The 20764-nt window shown below is 34.9% G+C and overlaps 2 protein-coding genes across 2 annotated transcripts; both read left to right on the top strand.

Moving 5' to 3' along the window:
* The first annotated feature begins 238 nt into the window (after positions 1-238).
* Positions 239-5040, top strand: LOC131647579 (homeobox-leucine zipper protein ROC6-like). The gene is made up of 9 exons (XM_058917462.1): positions 239-330; positions 437-657; positions 853-970; positions 2008-2694; positions 2866-2967; positions 3046-3255; positions 3404-3575; positions 3747-4114; positions 4302-5040. The coding sequence occupies exons 2-9, from the start codon at positions 446-448 to the stop codon at positions 4692-4694; spliced, it is 2262 nt and encodes a 753-aa protein (XP_058773445.1). The 5' UTR covers positions 239-330; positions 437-445; the 3' UTR covers positions 4695-5040.
* Positions 5041-16898: 11858 nt separating this feature from the next.
* LOC131653148 (protein ROOT PRIMORDIUM DEFECTIVE 1-like) lies at positions 16899-19305 on the top strand. Its single transcript, XM_058923226.1, has one exon. The coding sequence runs from the start codon at positions 17019-17021 to the stop codon at positions 18411-18413; it is 1395 nt and encodes a 464-aa protein (XP_058779209.1). The 5' UTR covers positions 16899-17018; the 3' UTR covers positions 18414-19305.
* Positions 19306-20764: the final 1459 nt, after the last annotated feature.

Raw genomic sequence — 20764 nt, 5'->3', positions numbered from 1 at the left:
TTATAATTTATAATATATAATGTTTTTTTAAGACTTTTTGAGTATTTTACTCAATATATTGTAAGAGGTCAAACCATGAGTAGAAGAATCCAAAAATAAAAGTGGTTTGGGAAATTGTGAGTGTGAGAGTGACCTGTTGTGAAAATAACCTTAACAAGTAAGCATAGTTTAGAAAAAGGTGCATGAACTTGGTATTTTTTGTTTTTTTTTATGGTATAAATAGACCTCTAGTGTTTGAGTTGAGGGTTTGTTTTTAGGCTGGTAGCACTGCATTGCTAGGTTTTCCATTGCTCATTCATATCTTCAAGCTCTAACTTGTCTTTGATCACTGTATGCTTCAAGCCTCTTTGATTTTGATCTTGATCTCTGTGTAATCTTTTTTTTGTTGTTTTTGATTGTTTGTAATGATTCTGAATGTGATCTGTGTTTTATGCAGGAAAGGAAAATGGACAGGAATGGTCAGATGGGTTTGATTGGAGAGAATTTTGAGTCTGGTTTGCTAGGGAGGATGAGGGAAGATGAGTACGAAAGTAGGTCTGGAAGCGAAAATTTTGACGGCGGTTCGGGCGATGAACTCGATGCTGGCGATGATCAGCCAAGGAGTAAGAAGAAGAAGTATCATCGACACACTCCTCAACAGATTCAGGAGCTCGAAACGTATGGTTTTACATTATTATGCAATCTTTTTTTCATCAATAATGTGATTGATTATCTATGGTTTAATTGCTCATTAGGTCTCTTAATTATTTTGAGGTTTATGACGAGTTTGTGATTGGATCGATCGTTCGATGAATCTGTCTGTAATATTTGGCGATGATTTTAACAATGGTTTTTGTTCTTGATTGTTTTCAGGTTCTTCAAGGAGTGTCCTCATCCCGATGAGAAGCAAAGATCTGATCTTAGCAAGAAGCTCGGCTTGGAGATCAAGCAAGTCAAATTCTGGTTTCAGAATCGGCGAACTCAGATGAAGGTAAAACTGAATACCTTAGTATTTGTGCACTTGTGTTAGTTTTGTTGGTGCAATTGATATTTGTGATAGATCTATGGCTTTTGCATTGATTTAATCGTACACGACAATATAAAGATTTTGTACCTTGTCTGTCATAGTGTCTAACCAATCATAACTGCGGAACCATTATTGTTTCGACTTATGTTGTATACGATAATGGAATGATTTTCTACCTTGTCTGTCATAGTGTCCTACCAATCATAACTGCGGAACCATTTTTGTTTTGGCTTACGTCGTATACGACAATGGAAATAATTTGTACCTGTCTGTCATAGTGTCCAATCATAACTGCGGAACCATTTTTGTTTCGGCTTACGTCGTATACGACAATGGAAAGAATTTGTACCTTGTCTGTCATTGTGTCAACCAATCATATAACCGTACAACCATTATAGTTTCGATTTAAATCGAATATGACAAAGGAAAGATTTTGTACCTTGTCTGTCATTGTGTCAACCAATCATAACCGCATAACCATTATTGTTTCGATTTACATCGTATACGACAATGTAAGGATTTTGTACCTTGTCTTTCATTGTGTCAACCAATCATAACTGCACAACCTTTATTGTTTGGACTTATCGCATACGACAATATAATTTTTTTGTACCTTGTGTGTCATTGTGTCAACTAATCATAACTGCATAACCATTACTGTTTTTGCTTAAATCGTATATGACAATGTAAAGATTTTGTACCTTGCCTGTCATAAGCGCAGAACCATTTTTGTTTCGACTTTAATTGTACACGACAATGTAAAAATTTTGTACATTATGCCATTGTCGTTGTCAACCAATCATATCCGCATGACCATTACTTTTTAGACTTAAATCGTATATACTTTAAACTTCATGTGATTGGTTGTGTTTTACATTGATAGTGTATCAAAATTAATATCTATGTTATATTATATTACTTCTATAACTTAAGATTTATGAATCTTTCTGTCACTTGTTGATATATACTATACTAAACGAGTTGCATTTCTTTTGAATCAGACACAAATGGAACGCCATGAGAACATGATTCTGAAGCAGGAGAATGACAAGCTCAGGGCGGAGAACAGTCTGATGAAAGACGCAATGGCCAACCCAATCTGCAGCAGCTGCGGTGGCCCAGCAATTCCGGGTCAAATTTCAATGGAGGAACACCAGATTCGAATTGAGAATGCTCGACTGAAGGAGGAATTGTCCCGAGTCTGTACCTTGTCCAACAAGTTTCTCGGCCGTCCACTCTCGCCACTGGCCCCCATATCCATGCAGACTCAGAATCCTGGTCTTGACTTTGGTATGGGAAGGAACGGTGTTGGTTGTCCAAGCAATTTCAACATGTCGCTCCCGATGGGTTTTGATATGGGAGACGGGGTTATGGGAACTCCACCCCCATATCCTGGATCTCGAACACCGATGGGCATGATGGTAAATGATGCTCAGCAGGAGAGATCCATGCTTTATGAACTCGCATTTGCTGCAATGGATGAGCTGATCAAGATGTCTCAGCCGGATTCCCCTCTCTGGATTAAGGCTTCAGATGGCACAACGGAAGTGCTTAATCATGAGGAGTACGCAAGAATTGGTTCTCCCTTTAACGATCCAAAACCTACTGGTTTTGTAACTGAGGCGTCAAGAGAAACAGGACAGCTATTCATCAGCAGTGCTGCCCTTGTGGGAACAATGCTGGATGCGGTATGTCACTCAACTTTCTTAATCTTAGATGAAGTTTAACTGATTTTATTTGAAAATTTCCTGATCAAGAATTTAAAGTGGTTATGTTTCTTGTGATTGTCTATGATGCTCATGTGGTCCCGATTCTCAAGTATTATACATTTATTGTTTGTTTGTTTCAATACTCAACAGGATCGGTGGGCAGAGATGTTTCCGTGTATGATTGCTCGAGCACAAACCTTGGATGTGATATCCAATGGTATGGATGGAAGCAGAAATGGATCTATTCAAGTGGTATGCTTCTCTTCATTTTACTCAATGCTGCGTTTATTTGGACGGAACTAATTACGTACGATTGATTATGATTTTCAGATGCAAGCTGAGATTCAATTGCCTTCTCCATTAGTCCCTGTGCGACAATACACTTTCCTAAGGTATTGCAAGCAGCATGCGGAAGGTGTGTGGGTTGTGGTCGATGTTTCGATCGACATCAATGCTAATTCTGCCAATGGAAACCCTTTCATGAGTTGCAAGAGACTTCCTTCTGGATGCATTTTGCAAGATATGAATGGTTTTTGCAATGTAAGTGCTTATCTAAATCATTGTAAACATTAATTTTCCTATGATTTTAAATATGTTTTTATTACGTTTGTTATGATATTACAAAATCAATAATCATCTAACTATCTTGTGATTTGCCTTTGTGTTTCCGTTAATTAAACTGTTGTAGGTTACTTGGGTTGATCATTCTCAATATGATGAGAGTGTGGTCCACCAAAACTTCCGACCATTGGTTAATTCTGGCACCGCGTTTGGTGCTCATAGATGGCTTGCAACTCTCCAGAGGCAATGCGAACTCCTTGCAATCGTCATGTCTTCCTTACCAACCGAAGATGCCACAGGTATACAACTTTGTTGTTGCGCTTAATATCTATGAAGCTGTCGTGTCAGTCTCAGTCCCTGACACGTGATGGACACCAGACACGTCTTTTATATGAATTGTCAGTGCGCTTAACAATTTTTTCAGGGAAACATTAATTTCAATTTTTGATGGACATGATTTTTATTTCCAGGCATGAGCCCGGCTGGAAAGGGAAGCATGTTGAAGCTTGCCCAGAAGATGTCTGATTACTTCTTGTCGGGAATTTGTCCTTCGTCAGCTTGCAAATGGGACCTCCTTCATATTGGTAATATGGGAAGCGGTGACATGAAAATCATGTCTCGCAAACATATGGATGGCCCTGGTGAATGCATTGTGCTAAGTGCTTCGTCTTCTGTTTGGATGCCGGTGTCACGCCAAAGGGTGTTTGATTTCCTCATTGAGACTCGGATGAGAGGCGAGTGGGATGCTTTGTCCAATGGTGGAACCATGCTGGAGATGGTTCACATTGCTAAAGGCCAAGCACTTGGAAATTCCGTTTCTATCCTACGTGCCAATAATGTAAGTTCTCTTTTACCATTATCTTCTTCATGAACCCACATTTGAAATGCTTAGTCTTTGTACCTTTCTATTATTATCGCGTTTAAGACTCGGAGTGTTATTTTTTTCAAAATGTCTATAGACAGACACTTTAAGACTTGCATGGCGAGGCTTGCATACATTCTTACGTTTAACTTTTTTTTTCTAGGCTGATGGTAATGGAAACGAGGCCATGCTATACCTACAAGATTCGTGGACTGATAGCTCCGGCTCGATGATCGTGTATTCTCCAGTCAGTGTGCAATCCTTGAAAGCGGTCATGGGCGGTGGAGATTCTTCATTTGTTGCTCTTTTGCCTTGCGGCTTTTCAATTCTACCGGATGGCCACTCCAACGGCAACAATATCATGGGAGATTCAAGTGATGGAAGCGGCAACTTCGGCGCGGACACTGACAACAGCGGATGCTTGCTGACAGTTGGAGTACAAATGTTGCTGAAGGACCTTCCAACAGGCAAGCTGACAAAGGAGACGCTTGATACTGTTGATTCGCTGGTCGGAGGCACCATTCAGAAGGTCAAAGATGCACTTGGAGTTGCATGATGAAGAGTTATTTTGATTAGAATAATAATAAAAATAATAAACCCTTTTGGTTATTTTGCTAATATATTTTGGATGTGTAGGGGATTTTGATTTTAGACTTTAGTTGGAAAAGGCTGAGACATAGTTAAGGCTAAGTGTCTCATGCAAGGTGAGAAAGTCAAGAACGAACCATGAATTGGCTTTGCTTTGTGTTTGGTTGGTTGGTTGGTTCGGGTATTGACTTGTTGCATGAGAGATTTGTCTCAGCCTTTTCTTAGATTCAATTTGTGTCCAAAAGAATATTAGTATGTTGTTCTTGTTTTTCTTTGCTTTATAGGTGAATAAAATTGCATGACTTTGTTGCTTATCTTGAATGCATGAGATTCAAATAATTTGGTTAAGATTTTGTGTTTAAAATTGTCATCGAGTTTGTTCCGGTTGACAATAATTTGTTACAATGTTTGTTGGTGCTTCCCTTATTAATGATTTTGTGTGAAACATTTTCTTGCAAAACATTGTCCCACCTGTTATTGATAAGAGTATACTAAACCTCAAGCTCGATCTAGAGGAGTTGATCGACTAGAAGAATGTTGTTTTGAAGGAAATAATGATGGATCCGAGAAAATAACGTTCCATTGATGCACATGTTGTTCCAATGCTTTAGGGTCGTGTGTATTTATATCTCGTATGTGATTTATTTGTAGATCAAACTATGACTCATTTGAGAATATTGTTACTTCTTATGCTGAAGTGCAATGCATGCAATCTCATAAATCACACATTTTCAAAATAAATCTAGTGCAGATTGCTTACAAAGATTAGAATACGTACGCTGCTGTTTATGTAAGTTCACGCATTTCCCTCCTTCCCATTTTCATTTCTAGAAAAAAGAGAAAACTCATAGAATTAGAGAGTTTCCCCTCATTTGTGTTCACTAAGGTTGTTACATTATTTTTCAAGCATTCTCATAGCTTTTATCCATTGCATTGAAGCTTATTACGTATCTACTCCACTGCATTGCATGTATACGAGGTTATACTCTATTGCATTGGTAATTTACTCATTCTCATTCTTTTTTTATTTCACATGCACGCATTACCTAAATAGTTTATGAGTTTAAAGGTAGTGCACTGATAGTGTAAACAAATTTTACACATACATCCAATCAAAATCTTCCCACTTGCCATGTCATATTAATTTTTTTAAATTAAAATTGTGTTTTAATTGGATGCATGGTTGTGATTGGTTGACAGTGTAAAAATATTTTACACTGTCAGTGCATAACCCTTTTTCTCATAGTTTATAGGTATGATACTTTAAGCTTAAAAGCAATAAACTTATCATTTGTATTTATACTAAACTTCCTTGCATTAATAACTTGAACACTAAAACTTAGGGTTCGTGCAAGCTCGGTATTCTGGTTCGTGCTTCTGGTTTAATGTAGTATGGATTTTGAAAGCCGAATCCTTAGTTTGGAGATTGGATCCGAAATTACATGTTATGTGTTTTTAGGTTTGGTTTGTTTATGTACTTGTTTATGTATTATGTTATGACATGTTTAAGTGCTTGTTTGATTGTAGGAAAAATGTCACACAACCAGGAAATATGAGACATGGTAGAGTAGCCCAACATGCTTCTGTTCATAGGGAGAAAGCTAGATCATCGCAACCCTCAATTGGAGAGACTTTTTTGCTAGCCCAACATGCTTCCCAGGTTCACTTGTCTTTGGAATCTTCTTCCTGGATTTATGTGTCCCCTACTGCCCTAGATTCTCCTGACGATTTCCGAGGAGGCCCCTCACACCTTTCACTATTTCCTTTGTATCCAGATCACGCTGCTAGGAACATGTGGAGGGAAAGCTATCATTAATCTTTAACTAGTTTTTTAAACATATGTGTTATAATATTTGAACAGTGTAATGATGTATTTATTTTTTGTAGTACCTTGGTAAGTTAAAATGTATAAGCCACGATAGGAAGGTTGCAAAGTTGGTGCAACCTGATGAACCATTCTTTTAGGATGTCATGTAGCTCTATGGATTGTTGGATTTATGTAGGACTTGATATGGTTATATTAACCATGGCTTATTGTCTTCCTTTATGGAGAGATGACACACAAAGACATCGTCATTTCAACATCCGATCAGTGAGATCTCCATCACATTTGATGATGTATCATGCCTTATCCATCGTCTGATCACATGAAAATTATTAAACTACCAAAGAACCATTAGACCTGAGGCACCGGACATGATGGTGACTTCTTATGGAACAAACCTATCAAAAGCCCAACAAGAGATTGATGACAATAGAGGATGTCATGTTAGATTTTCATTCTTGGTGGATCTGTATGAACACCACCTAGCTACATATATGGATGTTGGTGGTGGTGATGCAAGGATTGCATCCACAAAGCATGTGTATTGAGATTTTACCTATTGGTTTTGGTCATCACGTCCATGATTATAGACAAAAATGAGACCTATGTCGACATTATCTACCTCAGATATTTCATTTAATTGGAGAAGATTCACGAGTACAAATGAGAGGTTTCTTGTTCGGAGTACCTATAATCTAAACTAGACCGGAGAGGTTGATGGAAGACTTGAAAGTTGATAGGAAATAACTATCTATTTACGATATTTTTTGTACCTTACTGATATTAACGTCATAATACCAATGTTACATTGTTTCTAATATTTCATCTGAATTAATTTCAAGCATGGATCCACAAGTATTTTCCAAGTCTCGTCAGTTGGGCGTGCGTGGAAGACTATTCCGAGGCTTTTCCACATGTGTGCTTAATTATCATGCTCAAAGGAAATTATGTTACCAAGATGTTCTGAGTTGCACTTGACTGTATCGAGCGGGATGTCATATGCCGATCATAATGAGAGTCGGTCCTTGGAGATGATATCCTTGATGTAAGTCTATAAGTGCGCCTAAGAGGGGGGGTGAATTAGGTTTTCAAAGATTTATCCGGTTTTTAGAAAACTTGTACTTATTTTTCTGGTTAAGTGTTTGAAGGCTTTTGAATGGTTCTTTTCTTTTCTTGATAATAGTGATGAAAGCGGTAAATTGCGGAAAAGTAAAGAACACAATGATGTATACTGGTTCCCCTCACAATCCGAGAGTACTCCAGTCCCCTTTCAAACACGAAAGAGATTTTACTATTGTTAGATCTTTGTACAAGCCTATACCAAGACTCCTCCTACAATCTTCTAACAAAACCACCAAGAACAATCCTCTTGGATTTTTCACTAACTTGTTTCCAACAATCCTGGACAACAAGATTTCAACCACCAAGAACAATCCTCTTGGATTTACTATCTTGATTATGAGAACAATCCTCTCACTAATCAATAACCCTTACTTCCAACAATCTTGGATAGCAAGTCAAAAATAACAAAATATATTTTGAGTAGAAAGTTGATGAACATATATCAATCTATAAGATTGATCTTCTCTTTCAAGCAAAAACAATTTACAATGATATAAAATAGTGCTCAAGTGTTTATGTATGAATGAGAAACTTTTCTAACAATGTGTAGAAAAAGTTTCAATGAAAGTTCAAGTATGAAACACTTGTATGCAAATATATGATGAAAATATATGATCAAAAATGTGGTAAATTGTAATGAAAGAGGTGAGATTTAAATCTGAAGTTTATGTTATTTATAGGTGACTATATGCCTCTTAGAATGGTTGCATATTGATAGAACAATGCAATGGTTCAAGGTTTGAAAGATGAATTTGTTTGGGACAGATTTTAACAAGAAGAGACACACTGGTTCAGTAGGAACCGGTTCCTGCCTGGGACAACCCGGTTCCTGCTGAACGTTACAGCAGAATATTCAAATTTTGAACGTGGGAACCGGTTCCTGCATAGGGACAACCCGGTTCCCCATAGTAAACCACAGAATGCTGAAAACTGAGAATGCTGGGAACCGGTTCCTGCATAGGGACAACCCGGTTCCTAAAACCTTTATTTAGGATTTAGACTTTGAAAAAGGTTTCAACAAGAGTTTACTTTGGAGTGAAACTTATGCCATGCATAAATAAGTTTGAGTATGTATGAATGAGTATATATGATTTTTTTGAGCACTAAAGAATATCAAATGTAAAAGTATTTAACTTGTACCATTATGACTTGAAGATCAATCAACCAAAGCTAATCTTCATGAAAGTTGCAATCTTGATCCATAGCTTATTTGATCTTTTTGCTCATCCTTTATTGATGTATACTCATGATAGTTGTCTTCATCAAAACATAGTATTGTAGAAGCTTGCTTTCACATTCTCCCCCTTTTTGATGATGACAACCTTTGAAATATGAAGTGTAATGCTCTTATGTGAATGCTCCCCCTAAATTTGATGACTCCCCCTTGATCAAAGCTCTCCCTTGATTTTTGAGAAATTTATTTCTTTTATGGCTGCAAATGTTAGAGACAAGCAAGCATACACATATACACAAATATCTTCTCCCCCTTTGTCATTATCAAAAAGGATGGGAAAAAGATAAATTATTATAAAATATGAGCACAAATAATTCTTTACCTATGAGTTTTACCTCATTGGTGACTTCATCAATGATCAAGCATTCTTCCTTAGTGAATTTGATCTTGAAGCTTTTGTCACAAAGTTGACTTTTGCTTAGAAGATTTTGCTTTAGTCTTTCAACATAAAGTACATCCTCAATGGATATGAAAGTTAGTGCTCCAACTTTGTCAATGCCAAGAATTCTTCCTTTAAGGTATTCTCCATATGTGAAATCACCCTTGGACTTAAAAACTAGATTTGAAAGATAGTTCATGTCTCCCATCAAATGCTTAGAACCACCAGTAGACAAAACACCATAGATTTTAAGTGGTCCTCAAGCAATCCTACAAAACAAATTAAGTTTGATTTGGTACCCAAGTGGCTTTGGGTCCATCATAGTTAGTTCCTTTCTTCACCCATACATAATGTCCACTAGGAACACTAAAGTTCCTTACATAACAAGCATTGGGTGTGTGACCAATAATACCACAATAAAAACAAGTAGGTTCAAAGTTACTTCTATATCTAGGAACATACGGTTTCTTTTTAGGAAACCTTTTAGGATGATGATGAACCTTTGGTGCTTTATTCAATTTGTTGAATTGTTCACTTGCCTTCACAAAGATAGTTTTACTAGTACTTGGTTTAGACTTTGCATATCCAAGACCACTTTTATCATTAGGGAATCTTTGTTGCCTAAGGACACCTTCCAACCCAATTTGTCCTTTTTCATACCTTTCAAGGACTCTCTTTAATTGAACAATTTCAAAAGAAAATGATTCACAATTTTTGCATGCAACACTATCTTCTTGAACACTAATGATTTTTTCTTTGTCATCTTTTTCTTCTATTATCTTAACCTTCTCTTCTAAAGATGATATTATTTTCTTTTGAGATGAGATAGTTTTATAGAGAATTTTGCACTCATTTAACAATTCATTTATAGCATCTTGAACATCTTTATCAAAAAGAGAAAATTCATTACTAACCTCATTGTCTTCATCATCGGAGTGGTGGGTTGCTACCAACGCAAGATCCACATGTTCTTCATCTGAAGATGAACTTATTTCATTGTCATCCCATGCTACATATGCTTTCTTTGATTTTTTATCCTTATTTTTCTTGAAGTATTTGTTCTTCTTTTCAAGTTTAGGGCATTCACTTTTGACATGTCCTCTTTCTCCACATTCAAAGCATTTAATCTTCCTTGTTGGTGCTTCCTCTTTAATGATCTCCTTTTTCTTTTCTTTTCTTAGAAATTTTTCAAACTTTTTGATAAACTCATTATCTTCTTCACTAGTGGATTCATCCTCTTGATTGCTATCATGATGCTTGACTCTTGTCTTCAAAGCAATATCTTTTGAATCTTTCATTTGAATTTCATGCGTTTCAAGTCTTCCGAGTTCTGTTTCATATTCTTGAAGTTTACCGAACAAGGTTGCGGAAGTCATCTTTGATAGATTCTTTTTCTCGGATATCGCCGTTACTTTCGGTTGCCATTCTCTTGTTAAAGATCTGAGCACCTTTAAATTTAGTTCTTCGGTAGGGAGAGTCTTACCGAGTGCCTTCAAGTGATTTGTCAAATGAACGAATCGTTTTTGCAATTCGAGAATAGTTTCTCTGGGCTTCATTCTAAAAAGTTCGTACTCTTGACTTAAAGTATTCAACCTTGATCTTTTAACTTCAGCGGTACCTTCATGAGTTTCTACAAGAGTATCCCAAATTTCCTTTGATGTTGTACATGTTGATATTCGGAAGAATTCATCCATACTAAGAGCACCATGAAGAAGACTGATCGCCTTTTTGTCAGCAAGAACTTTCCTTCTATCATCATCGTTCCATGAAACTTTAAGCTTTGTTGATTCAACACCATCGACAATAGTTGTAGGAACAAAGGGACCATTTTGGACTGCTTCCCATACTTCTTCTCCTTTTGCTTCTAAGTGAGCCTTCATTTGGATTTTCCAAAAGTCAAAGTATTCACCACAAAATAATGGAGGCTTGTTGTTACTACCACCATCTCTAAAAACTGGATTCTGATTTGCGGAAGCCATTCTGGATCTTTAGGAACAAGTTACCTATAACTTGCTCTGATGCCAAATGTAAGTCTATAAGTGCGCCTAAGAGGGGGGGTGAATTAGGTTTTCAAAGATTTATCCGGTTTTTAGAAAACTTGTACTTATTTTTCTGGTTAAGTGTTTGAAGGCTTTTGAATGGTTCTTTTCTTTTCTTGATAATAGTGATGAAAGCGGTAAATTGCGGAAAAGTAAAGAACACAATGATGTATACTGGTTCCCCTCACAATCCGAGAGTACTCCAGTCCCCTTTCAAACACGAAAGAGATTTTACTATTGTTAGATCTTTGTACAAGCCTATACCAAGACTCCTCCTACAATCTTCTAACAAAACCACCAAGAACAATCCTCTTGGATTTTTCACTAACTTGTTTCCAACAATCCTGGACAACAAGATTTCAACCACCAAGAACAATCCTCTTGGATTTACTATCTTGATTATGAGAACAATCCTCTCACTAATCAATAACCCTTACTTCCAACAATCTTGGATAGCAAGTCAAAAATAACAAAATATATTTTGAGTAGAAAGTTGATGAACATATATCAATCTATAAGATTGATCTTCTCTTTCAAGCAAAAACAATTTACAATGATATAAAATAGTGCTCAAGTGTTTATGTATGAATGAGAAACTTTTCTAACAATGTGTAGAAAAAGTTTCAATGAAAGTTCAAGTATGAAACACTTGTATGCAAATATATGATGAAAATATATGATCAAAAATGTGGTAAATTGTAATGAAAGAGGTGAGATTTAAATCTGAAGTTTATGTTATTTATAGGTGACTATATGCCTCTTAGAATGGTTGCATATTGATAGAACAATGCAATGGTTCAAGGTTTGAAAGATGAATTTGTTTGGGACAGATTTTAACAAGAAGAGACACACTGGTTCAGTAGGAACCGGTTCCTGCCTGGGACAACCCGGTTCCTGCTGAACGTTACAGCAGAATATTCAAATTTTGAACGTGGGAACCGGTTCCTGCATAGGGACAACCCGGTTCCCCATAGTAAACCACAGAATGCTGAAAACTGAGAATGCTGGGAACCGGTTCCTGCATAGGGACAACCCGGTTCCTAAAACCTTTATTTAGGATTTAGACTTTGAAAAAGGTTTCAACAAGAGTTTACTTTGGAGTGAAACTTATGCCATGCATAAATAAGTTTGAGTATGTATGAATGAGTATATATGATTTTTTTGAGCACTAAAGAATATCAAATGTAAAAGTATTTAACTTGTACCATTATGACTTGAAGATCAATCAACCAAAGCTAATCTTCATGAAAGTTGCAATCTTGATCCATAGCTTATTTGATCTTTTTGCTCATCCTTTATTGATGTATACTCATGATAGTTGTCTTCATCAAAACATAGTATTGTAGAAGCTTGCTTTCACAATCTGGATAGATGATTGTGGATCTTGATTTAAGTACCCTCATCCCAGTTTGGATATACATAAAGTATACTTGGAGACCCACTATTTGATTCCCGTGTTGTTATCCTCCGTAAGGGTGTTGATGAGATTTTTGCAGCGTATAATGATCATATTGTCCTAGAGGACGTACATCGTTTTCTAGTTCCTCGTTCACGGAGTACACTATTTGGCTATATCTAAAGATTTCATAGAGTGTCACATACTTACATGACACTAGATGCATAAGGAGATCCCCCAAGGCCAGATCGTCAGTAGATCTTAGAGGAGGAGCAGACAAGGATGAACCTTGTCCTTGATGCGTTACTAATATGTCACCGCATTATGGCTATAATTAGAGAGGCCATTGCGATGGGCAAGTTGATGAAGGAACTCCTTATATGGCCATTCTACATGTCATCTTATAAATGACATGACTTGCATTGCAGTATCGACGATAGAGAAGGAACAAGGGTGTCATATATATGCAGTAGTTGTCTTTTACTTTGTATATTTTGAAATTTTGTATTATGGTTTCTTGTGGGATTAATAATGACATTTTGTATTTAACATTTTGAGATTTTGGTATTCAAATATGCATAGTGGTTATTCTATTTTGATGTAACTATTGAATGACAAATGTGTATGGTTTATTGTGAGATTGATTTATAAATAACTTACAATTTAATTTTATTTAAAAATATCAAATTTCTTTGTACTTATTGTCGAATGGTGTAGATATTTTTATGGGGTTATTCCAAATATTAGAATCCAAAATTGTGATTTTAAGAAAACACAAAAAATATGCATGAAAGGTTAATTCGAAGATTAGAATCTGGACGAATTTTTGAAAAAAATAGGGTGCTACAGTCATGAAGTGATTTTGTTGTAGAATGAGCGCGTCAGAATTTTGATATCTAGAATATACAAAGGGTATTTTGAAATTTCCATAAGTCGTGTGATCACTACATAGAGTGTAGTGGAAAACCCCTCATAACTTACAATAGAATTAGAAATCACAATTATTTATGTTACTATATATAGTAGATAGTCAATAATATAGAATCTTATTCAGTTTATTCGTGTTGATCTAATCTCTACACTTAAAGCATTCTATGAATGAATAATTATTTCTTATCTTGTTATAATCAAAACCAGGGGCCGAATTAGAATTATATGAAACAGCGGCGAAAAAATCTACAAGTCAATATATATAACTATTTCTTATCTTGTTAAAATCAAAACCAGGGACGAATTTAGAGTTATATGAAACAGCGGCGGAAAAGTCTACAAGTCAACAAAATATAAAAAATATTCACATATTTGTATTAGTTTATTTCACTAAACTATCTAGCAATTTTTTTACTTAACCACTCCGGTCATAAAAATTCAACATCTATATTTTTCTATCAATTTAACTATTATTATTAAATTTAAAACGTCCTACTAACACAACTTCAAATATATATATATATATATATATATATATATATATATATATATATATATATATATATATATATATATATATATATATATATATGAGTTGAATGGTTTAATGAGTATTCACGGGTAAAATAAAAGAATATCTAATTACATGTTTCCTTACGGGCACGGATATGAATTTGATGGTACCCGTATCCGTTTATAATTAGAAAATTACTTAAATATTAGAATACACTATCAGTTTAAAACAACTTTACACCATCATCCAATTAGAATGAAATATTTTAACACATGCAAAGAGAGAATAATGGAAAAAATAGTTATTAAAATAATTTATTTATTTATATTTTTTATTCTATATTTATATGTCAAAATCATTGATTCTAAAGGGATGACGGTGTAAAATTAGACACGATGTAGTATTCCGCCTTACACGTCAGGGCTTTGTGTACAAGTATGATTATTAATATTATTAATTATCTTTACCAATTAATGGTCAAGAGGACGGACTCAAACCTTTGATTTCCTCTCGTCGTATTATTAATCACAAATAGGAATAAATCTAGAATTTTATGAAACAAGATGTAAAAATATAATAGTAAATACAAAAATAATAATAATAATAATAAATTATAGACAAAGTCAAATACGAAATGGAAATCAAGACACGCGTATATAATATTTCCAATGGATATAACTACATACATATGTATATTTATTAATCAGGCCGTCCTCGAGATTTTGATTGCCCTATCGAAATTATGAATTTAGTGTCATTTTCTTAATTCATAATTTTATTACTAGATTTATAAGTCATATAATTATAAATATATAATTGTAAAAAAAAGTAAAAAAGTTACATTGATATTGAAAAACTTAATCCAAATCAAAACTACAATAAAATTATGACATAAGTAGTTATAATGTATATATCAATTCGAACATGTATTAGGAGCATTCCAATTCCCACAGTAGCTGCAACCTCCGGCTATTAATCTTTGAATATCATCCTCCTAGTAATTTTTGCTGCAAAATCACCAATAATCTGATCAAAATTAAGATTCTTTAAAAAATCATCTTCAGTTGAAATCAGAGCATAATTTGTGACATTGTCGGCCGCAAATAAGATTTTAACAATTTTAATTTTGAAAAACTCCTCTTAGTTGGTGCAACAATAACATGAATAATTAATATGATTCTATAAGATATGCATGCATTAGGAAAACAATTTAATGTCTTAAGAGACTCAATATCATAAAACTAGATTTTGATTCAACTGTTAAAATCTCTCTGATGACTTTTAATTCTTCATGTAAAATTTCACCATTAAGATCATCAGAATTACGATGTTTCAAGTTCTCATCATAAAATGACTTAAGTCTTTCAATATTAAACAAAATTCCAAAAATATTCTCATATGTGCTATATTGCTCAAATCTTTTATTAAGTGAGCCAATTGCTTGATCTACAATGTATAAAAAATAATGAATCCTAAAAGACTCCTCAGTAGACTCAAGATTTGATTGTGTGCATTCAGATGGATTTTCATCATAGTGTTTTATATGAATTTGACGTTTTTTTAGTAAACACACATTCAATGTCCATTTCATTTGCAATTATTTAAGCACTATCAATAGCCTTTGCAAAACCAAATTCGCTATATTTTTTCAAGCGAGCAATCAAACATTTTATTAACTGCATAGCCACGTCAATTCACATGTATTTTTTTGTAAACTTTTGCTAATTTCATTAACAAATAACAATTCAATATAGTTAATGGATAGCCACATCAATTCACATGTATTTTTTCTATATTTTTTCAAGCGAGCAATCAAACCTTTTATTAACTGTATAGCCACATCAATTCACATGTATTTTTTTACAAACTTTTGCTAATTTCATTAACAAATAACAATTCAATATAGTTAATGGATAGCCACATCAATTCACATGTAAACTTTTGCTATATTTTTTCAAGCGAGCAATTAAACCTTTTATTAACTGTATAGCCACATCAATTCAGATGTATTTTTTTTAAACTTTTGCTAATTTTATTAACAAATATTCTTGTGAAAGACTGTGGATCTTGACTCAGACCTAACAAGAGTTTTGATTGACATTTAAGGGGACAAAGTCCTTAGACCAGAGAAAGAGTTTGATAATACCTGATTTTAAGTTCTAAGAGCTTACGAACCTAACTATTTGCACATCTTTGAGATATGAGAAGATGAACTCGCAGAAGTTCTTCCTTAGAAAAGTTATTCCCCACTTTCTAAGGGATGATTAATGTGTTGAGAGCTTGGTTTTAACATTAGTTATAGTCAATGGTGTTGCACCTTTAAACCATAATATTTTTTTATGAAGATTGTGCTTGCAATCTTCCGGCTCTAATAGAAAACTGACTTTGTGGAATATTGCAAACATTAGCCACTACATTAACAAAAGTTTTTAATTTAGCTATTACTTTGAATTTTTTGATTGACTTTGGATATGATTTTTTCTATTTGACCATTAATAAGAACAACGGTTTCAGGGAATAGAAATTGAATGTGTATTAAAATTATTATCAAATACAAATAATTAACAAAGAAGATGAAACTTGAGTTTAGGTCAATAGTCTTCCAAAATCGTTGGACCAACATTTCCAAGATATTTGTAATTATATCTCTCTTCAAAAATCTAAATAATCAATATATTTGGCTATCACTTACAATCCAGCCCAAAACTAAAAATAACTCCATTAAACCCCCCTTTACATTCTAATTATTTTGCAAAATGCCCCTTCCCGCTCTAACTACTCTCCATTTCTCCATCCTCACTTCACACTCAATCAACTATCTACCATAAACCCTAAATCCTCGAAACCCTAAAAATGAGAATCTTCATTTTTCGCATCTCCAATTTCGTAAACCGAAATCTCAAAAATTCACCATGGATTCATCACCGCCAACACAACCCCATCAGAGAAATGTCACAATCCACCTCAATCCCCAAAAAACAACTACGAATTCGCGACCATGGCTACGACAATTACATGGAAATCGAGAAGAAAACCCGAAAAGTCCTCAAATTTCAGAGCCTCATCCTCTCTGAACCCAATCAGTCAATCCCAATCCCTCGTCTTGAAACCCTAGCTCATCGTATTGGCTTCACGCGCCACGAAGCCAGCGCGTTTATTCTTAAATTCCCGCATGTGTTTGAAATCTTCGAGCACCCGGTTCAGCGTATCCTCTTCTGCAGGTTGACCCGGAAGGCCATTCTTCAGATTGAACAGGAGCAGCTTGCCCTTGCAGAGCAAGTTTCGCAAGCGGTCATGCGCCTCCGGAAGCTTCTTATGATGTCGAATGGGCTTCGATTACGCCTGGAGCATGTGAGGATTGCGCGGTCGGCCTTTGGGCTACCGGGTGATTTTGAGTACTCGGTTGTTTTGAGGTATCCTGAATTTTTTCGGTTAATTGATGCTAAGGAAACTAGGAATAAGTATATTGAGCTTGTTGAATTTGACCCTAAGTTAGGAATATGTGCAATTGAAGATGCTAGGGAGAGAGTTTATAGAGAGAGAGGTAGTGATGCTGAAGATATTAGGTTTTCTTTTTTGATTGATTTTCCACCTGGTTTTAAGATAAGCAAGTATTTTAGGATTGCGATGTGGAAGTGGCAAAGGTTACCTTATTGGTCGCCTTATGAGGATGTTTCTGGGTATGATTTGAGGTCGATTGAGGCGCAGAAGAGAATGGAGAAAAGGGCTGTTGCCACCATTCATGAATTGTTATCCATGACTGTGGAGAAAAAGATTACTTTGGAGAGGATTGCGCATTTTCGGATGGCAATGCACTTGCCGAAAAAGTTGAAGGAATTTTTGCTTCAGCATCAGGGGATTTTCTACATCTCCACCAGAGGAAATCACGGGAAGCTTCACACTGTTTTTCTTAGGGAGGCTTATAGGAAAGGTGAGTTGGTTGAGCCTAATGATTTGTATTTGGCGCGGAGGAAGCTTGCTGAGCTTGTGATTTTGAGCCCTCGGAAAGCTAGAGTTGATAGGGAATTGGTTGGGTACAGGAGGAGCAAGTTAGATGATGAAATGGGGCAAGTAACAAGAGCATATGTTGAGGATGCCTGTGAAGACTTTAGGGGTGGAGATGGTGTAGGACATAGTGAGGATGCAGAAGATGATTTGTCATCAGATATTGGTTCTGAGGTTGATTCCGGAGATGAGGATGATGATTTTGATGGTAGTGTATCAATTCAAAGGAACTCACCTAAGTGAGAGTATACTATTTGGAGAATCTTTTCAATCTTCCAATTACGTTGTTGGGAAGTCTCTTTGAAGGGATTGGACTTTCTCCCATGGCGATTTTAACTGACGTGGAACTGAAAATCTTCACTATTTAACCTCACTCTTATCACTGTCTCATTTTTAGTAGATGACTAAGATTTCCACCAGCCAAAATATCATTTGAGAGAATCCATTCCCGTCTCTTGTATAGTTTTGAAACTTCAGAAGCAGCAATATGAAATTAAGTTTCTTGTTTCTACTGCATCTTAACTTTTTATATGACTAGAAATCAAACTAAGTATCAGGGTTTTACAATGCTCATACATCCTGCACACCAACCACTTGCGCTAGACTCCGTTGGTATCTCATAACTGAAGTGAGATTTTTTATGTGATTGATTGGCCACTGTGCTAACATGGGAAGAAGTACACTTCATGGTTAACCATGAAAATGTGGGAGGCTTTTTTAGAAGATTATATTGAGGATGATAACTGATGTAAACTCAGATTTTCAACCAAGAGAAACTTTGTGTTACTTTATCATTTCCAAAGTAAAATAGTAACTTGGAAGTAAAGGTATCAACCCAGTCACGGACTCCTTTCCCTGCGTCGCTTTATATCTGGACATACAGGAACCATTTTTGTAGAAGAAAATCATGTGTAACGAATAAGTGTTAATCTTGAAGCCTTGTGCTGTTGAGAAATCAAGGGCTTCACTTGAAGCAAGCCATCTGCATTTGCTTTCATATCACTCAATTAAATCTCTGTACTTTCAAATTTTGATACTAATTTACTACAAAATAGAATTTTCCTTCAAGAAACTGTTGTATACTCCATGATGTACTGAATGAATGGACTGTATATATTTATTTGCAGGATTTTCATTACTTATTTAGCCTTAAAAACAAACATCCTCTAAGTTATTGAATATATAGCTAAATTTGATCCTTAGTTTGGAATCTCTCTTGTAGTGTTGGTGGAATTGCGAGTTGCCTGTAGCATTGTATAATAGTACTGCATCCCAAACTCCCTATGGCGTGCTGCAATGTAATGTAGGTAGGTTTTTCTTTTTAAAATGATATATTGAAAGAAAGAAAATTGATACAAAAGAATAGGGGAGACAATAGCCAAAACCCTATCATGAAATAGAGAACCTAAAGAATGGCAAACCTAGTATATTCTTTACAAATTCCACTCTTAAGCTAGCAGGAACGGAATTGAAAAAAGAAGTATCAGAGAGACTAAGGCCTATGTTAGCAAACTCATCTGCACAACTATTGCCTTCACTATATATGTGGGAGACTATAAAATTCCAATTAGAGATTATCTTTATACAATTAATTCATCTATTTCTAATTAGCCACGACACCAAAGCGGTAGACTTGAAAGCCTTGACCACCACCGGAGGGTTAGTTTCCAACCAAACATTGTTTCAATTTTTTTTATGGGCGAACTCTATTGCAAACATCGCTCCAGAGAGTTCGGCAATGAGAGAATTCGAACTATCCAACCGAGAGGCAAATTTATAATATTATGTAACTTTAAAATAACTTTTAACATTTCTCAAAAAAAAGATTAAAAAAATTATTGAATATGTTTTTTTTTTTCAAAATTATTTTTAAAATTTAATTTATAGAATAGATTTTTAAAACTAAAAATTAAAACTCATTCATGTTTAAGAGTTTGGAGGGGAAGGAAAAGAAGAGTTTTAATTTTTTTTTAAATATATAGAAATTTTTTAAATATTTTTTAGAAAAAAAATATACAGAATAATAAAAGATATCTTATCATTAACTTTTTATTTTTAATTTTTAGAATAGTATAACAAAGTCTTTCACTCCCACTTAAATTTACTTTTGTATTAGAATATGTCAAATTAATGCTATGTTTGGTTTGACGTTCGAAATTAGAAAATCACAGTGAGTTTTCACGTCTACTAAAAAATTACCGTATGTAACTTTTATAAATCACGGTACAATGATATATAAACGTTCGTTTGGTATATTAGAAGTCAAATCAAACATGATATATAAACGTGTGTTTGGTGTATCAGAAGTCAAACCAAACAGACCATAAATCACTCACGAACCTAATTATATTGATTTCGAATCATTTACCAATTATATTTATAAAAGGATAACAAATTTGTGAAATTAAATTTTGCTTAAGCTATGTTAGTATACAGTAGAATGAACAGAGCGGAATAAAATAAAGATGTCATTATATTGTTTGAGTATTTCATGACGGATAGAGGGATTTTGCAATTCCGTTCAAATCGAAGTGTATAAAAAATGATAGAAGGTGATGGAATAGAATGAAATGCATTCCATCCGATTCCACTCC

The sequence above is a fragment of the Vicia villosa genome, linkage group LG2 (genome assembly GCF_029867415.1).
Source record: "Vicia villosa cultivar HV-30 ecotype Madison, WI linkage group LG2, Vvil1.0, whole genome shotgun sequence".
Classification (NCBI taxonomy): Eukaryota; Viridiplantae; Streptophyta; class Magnoliopsida; order Fabales; family Fabaceae; genus Vicia; species Vicia villosa.
The sequence above is the reverse complement of the archived record's forward strand: the minus strand, read 5'-3'. Positions and strand labels throughout refer to the sequence as shown.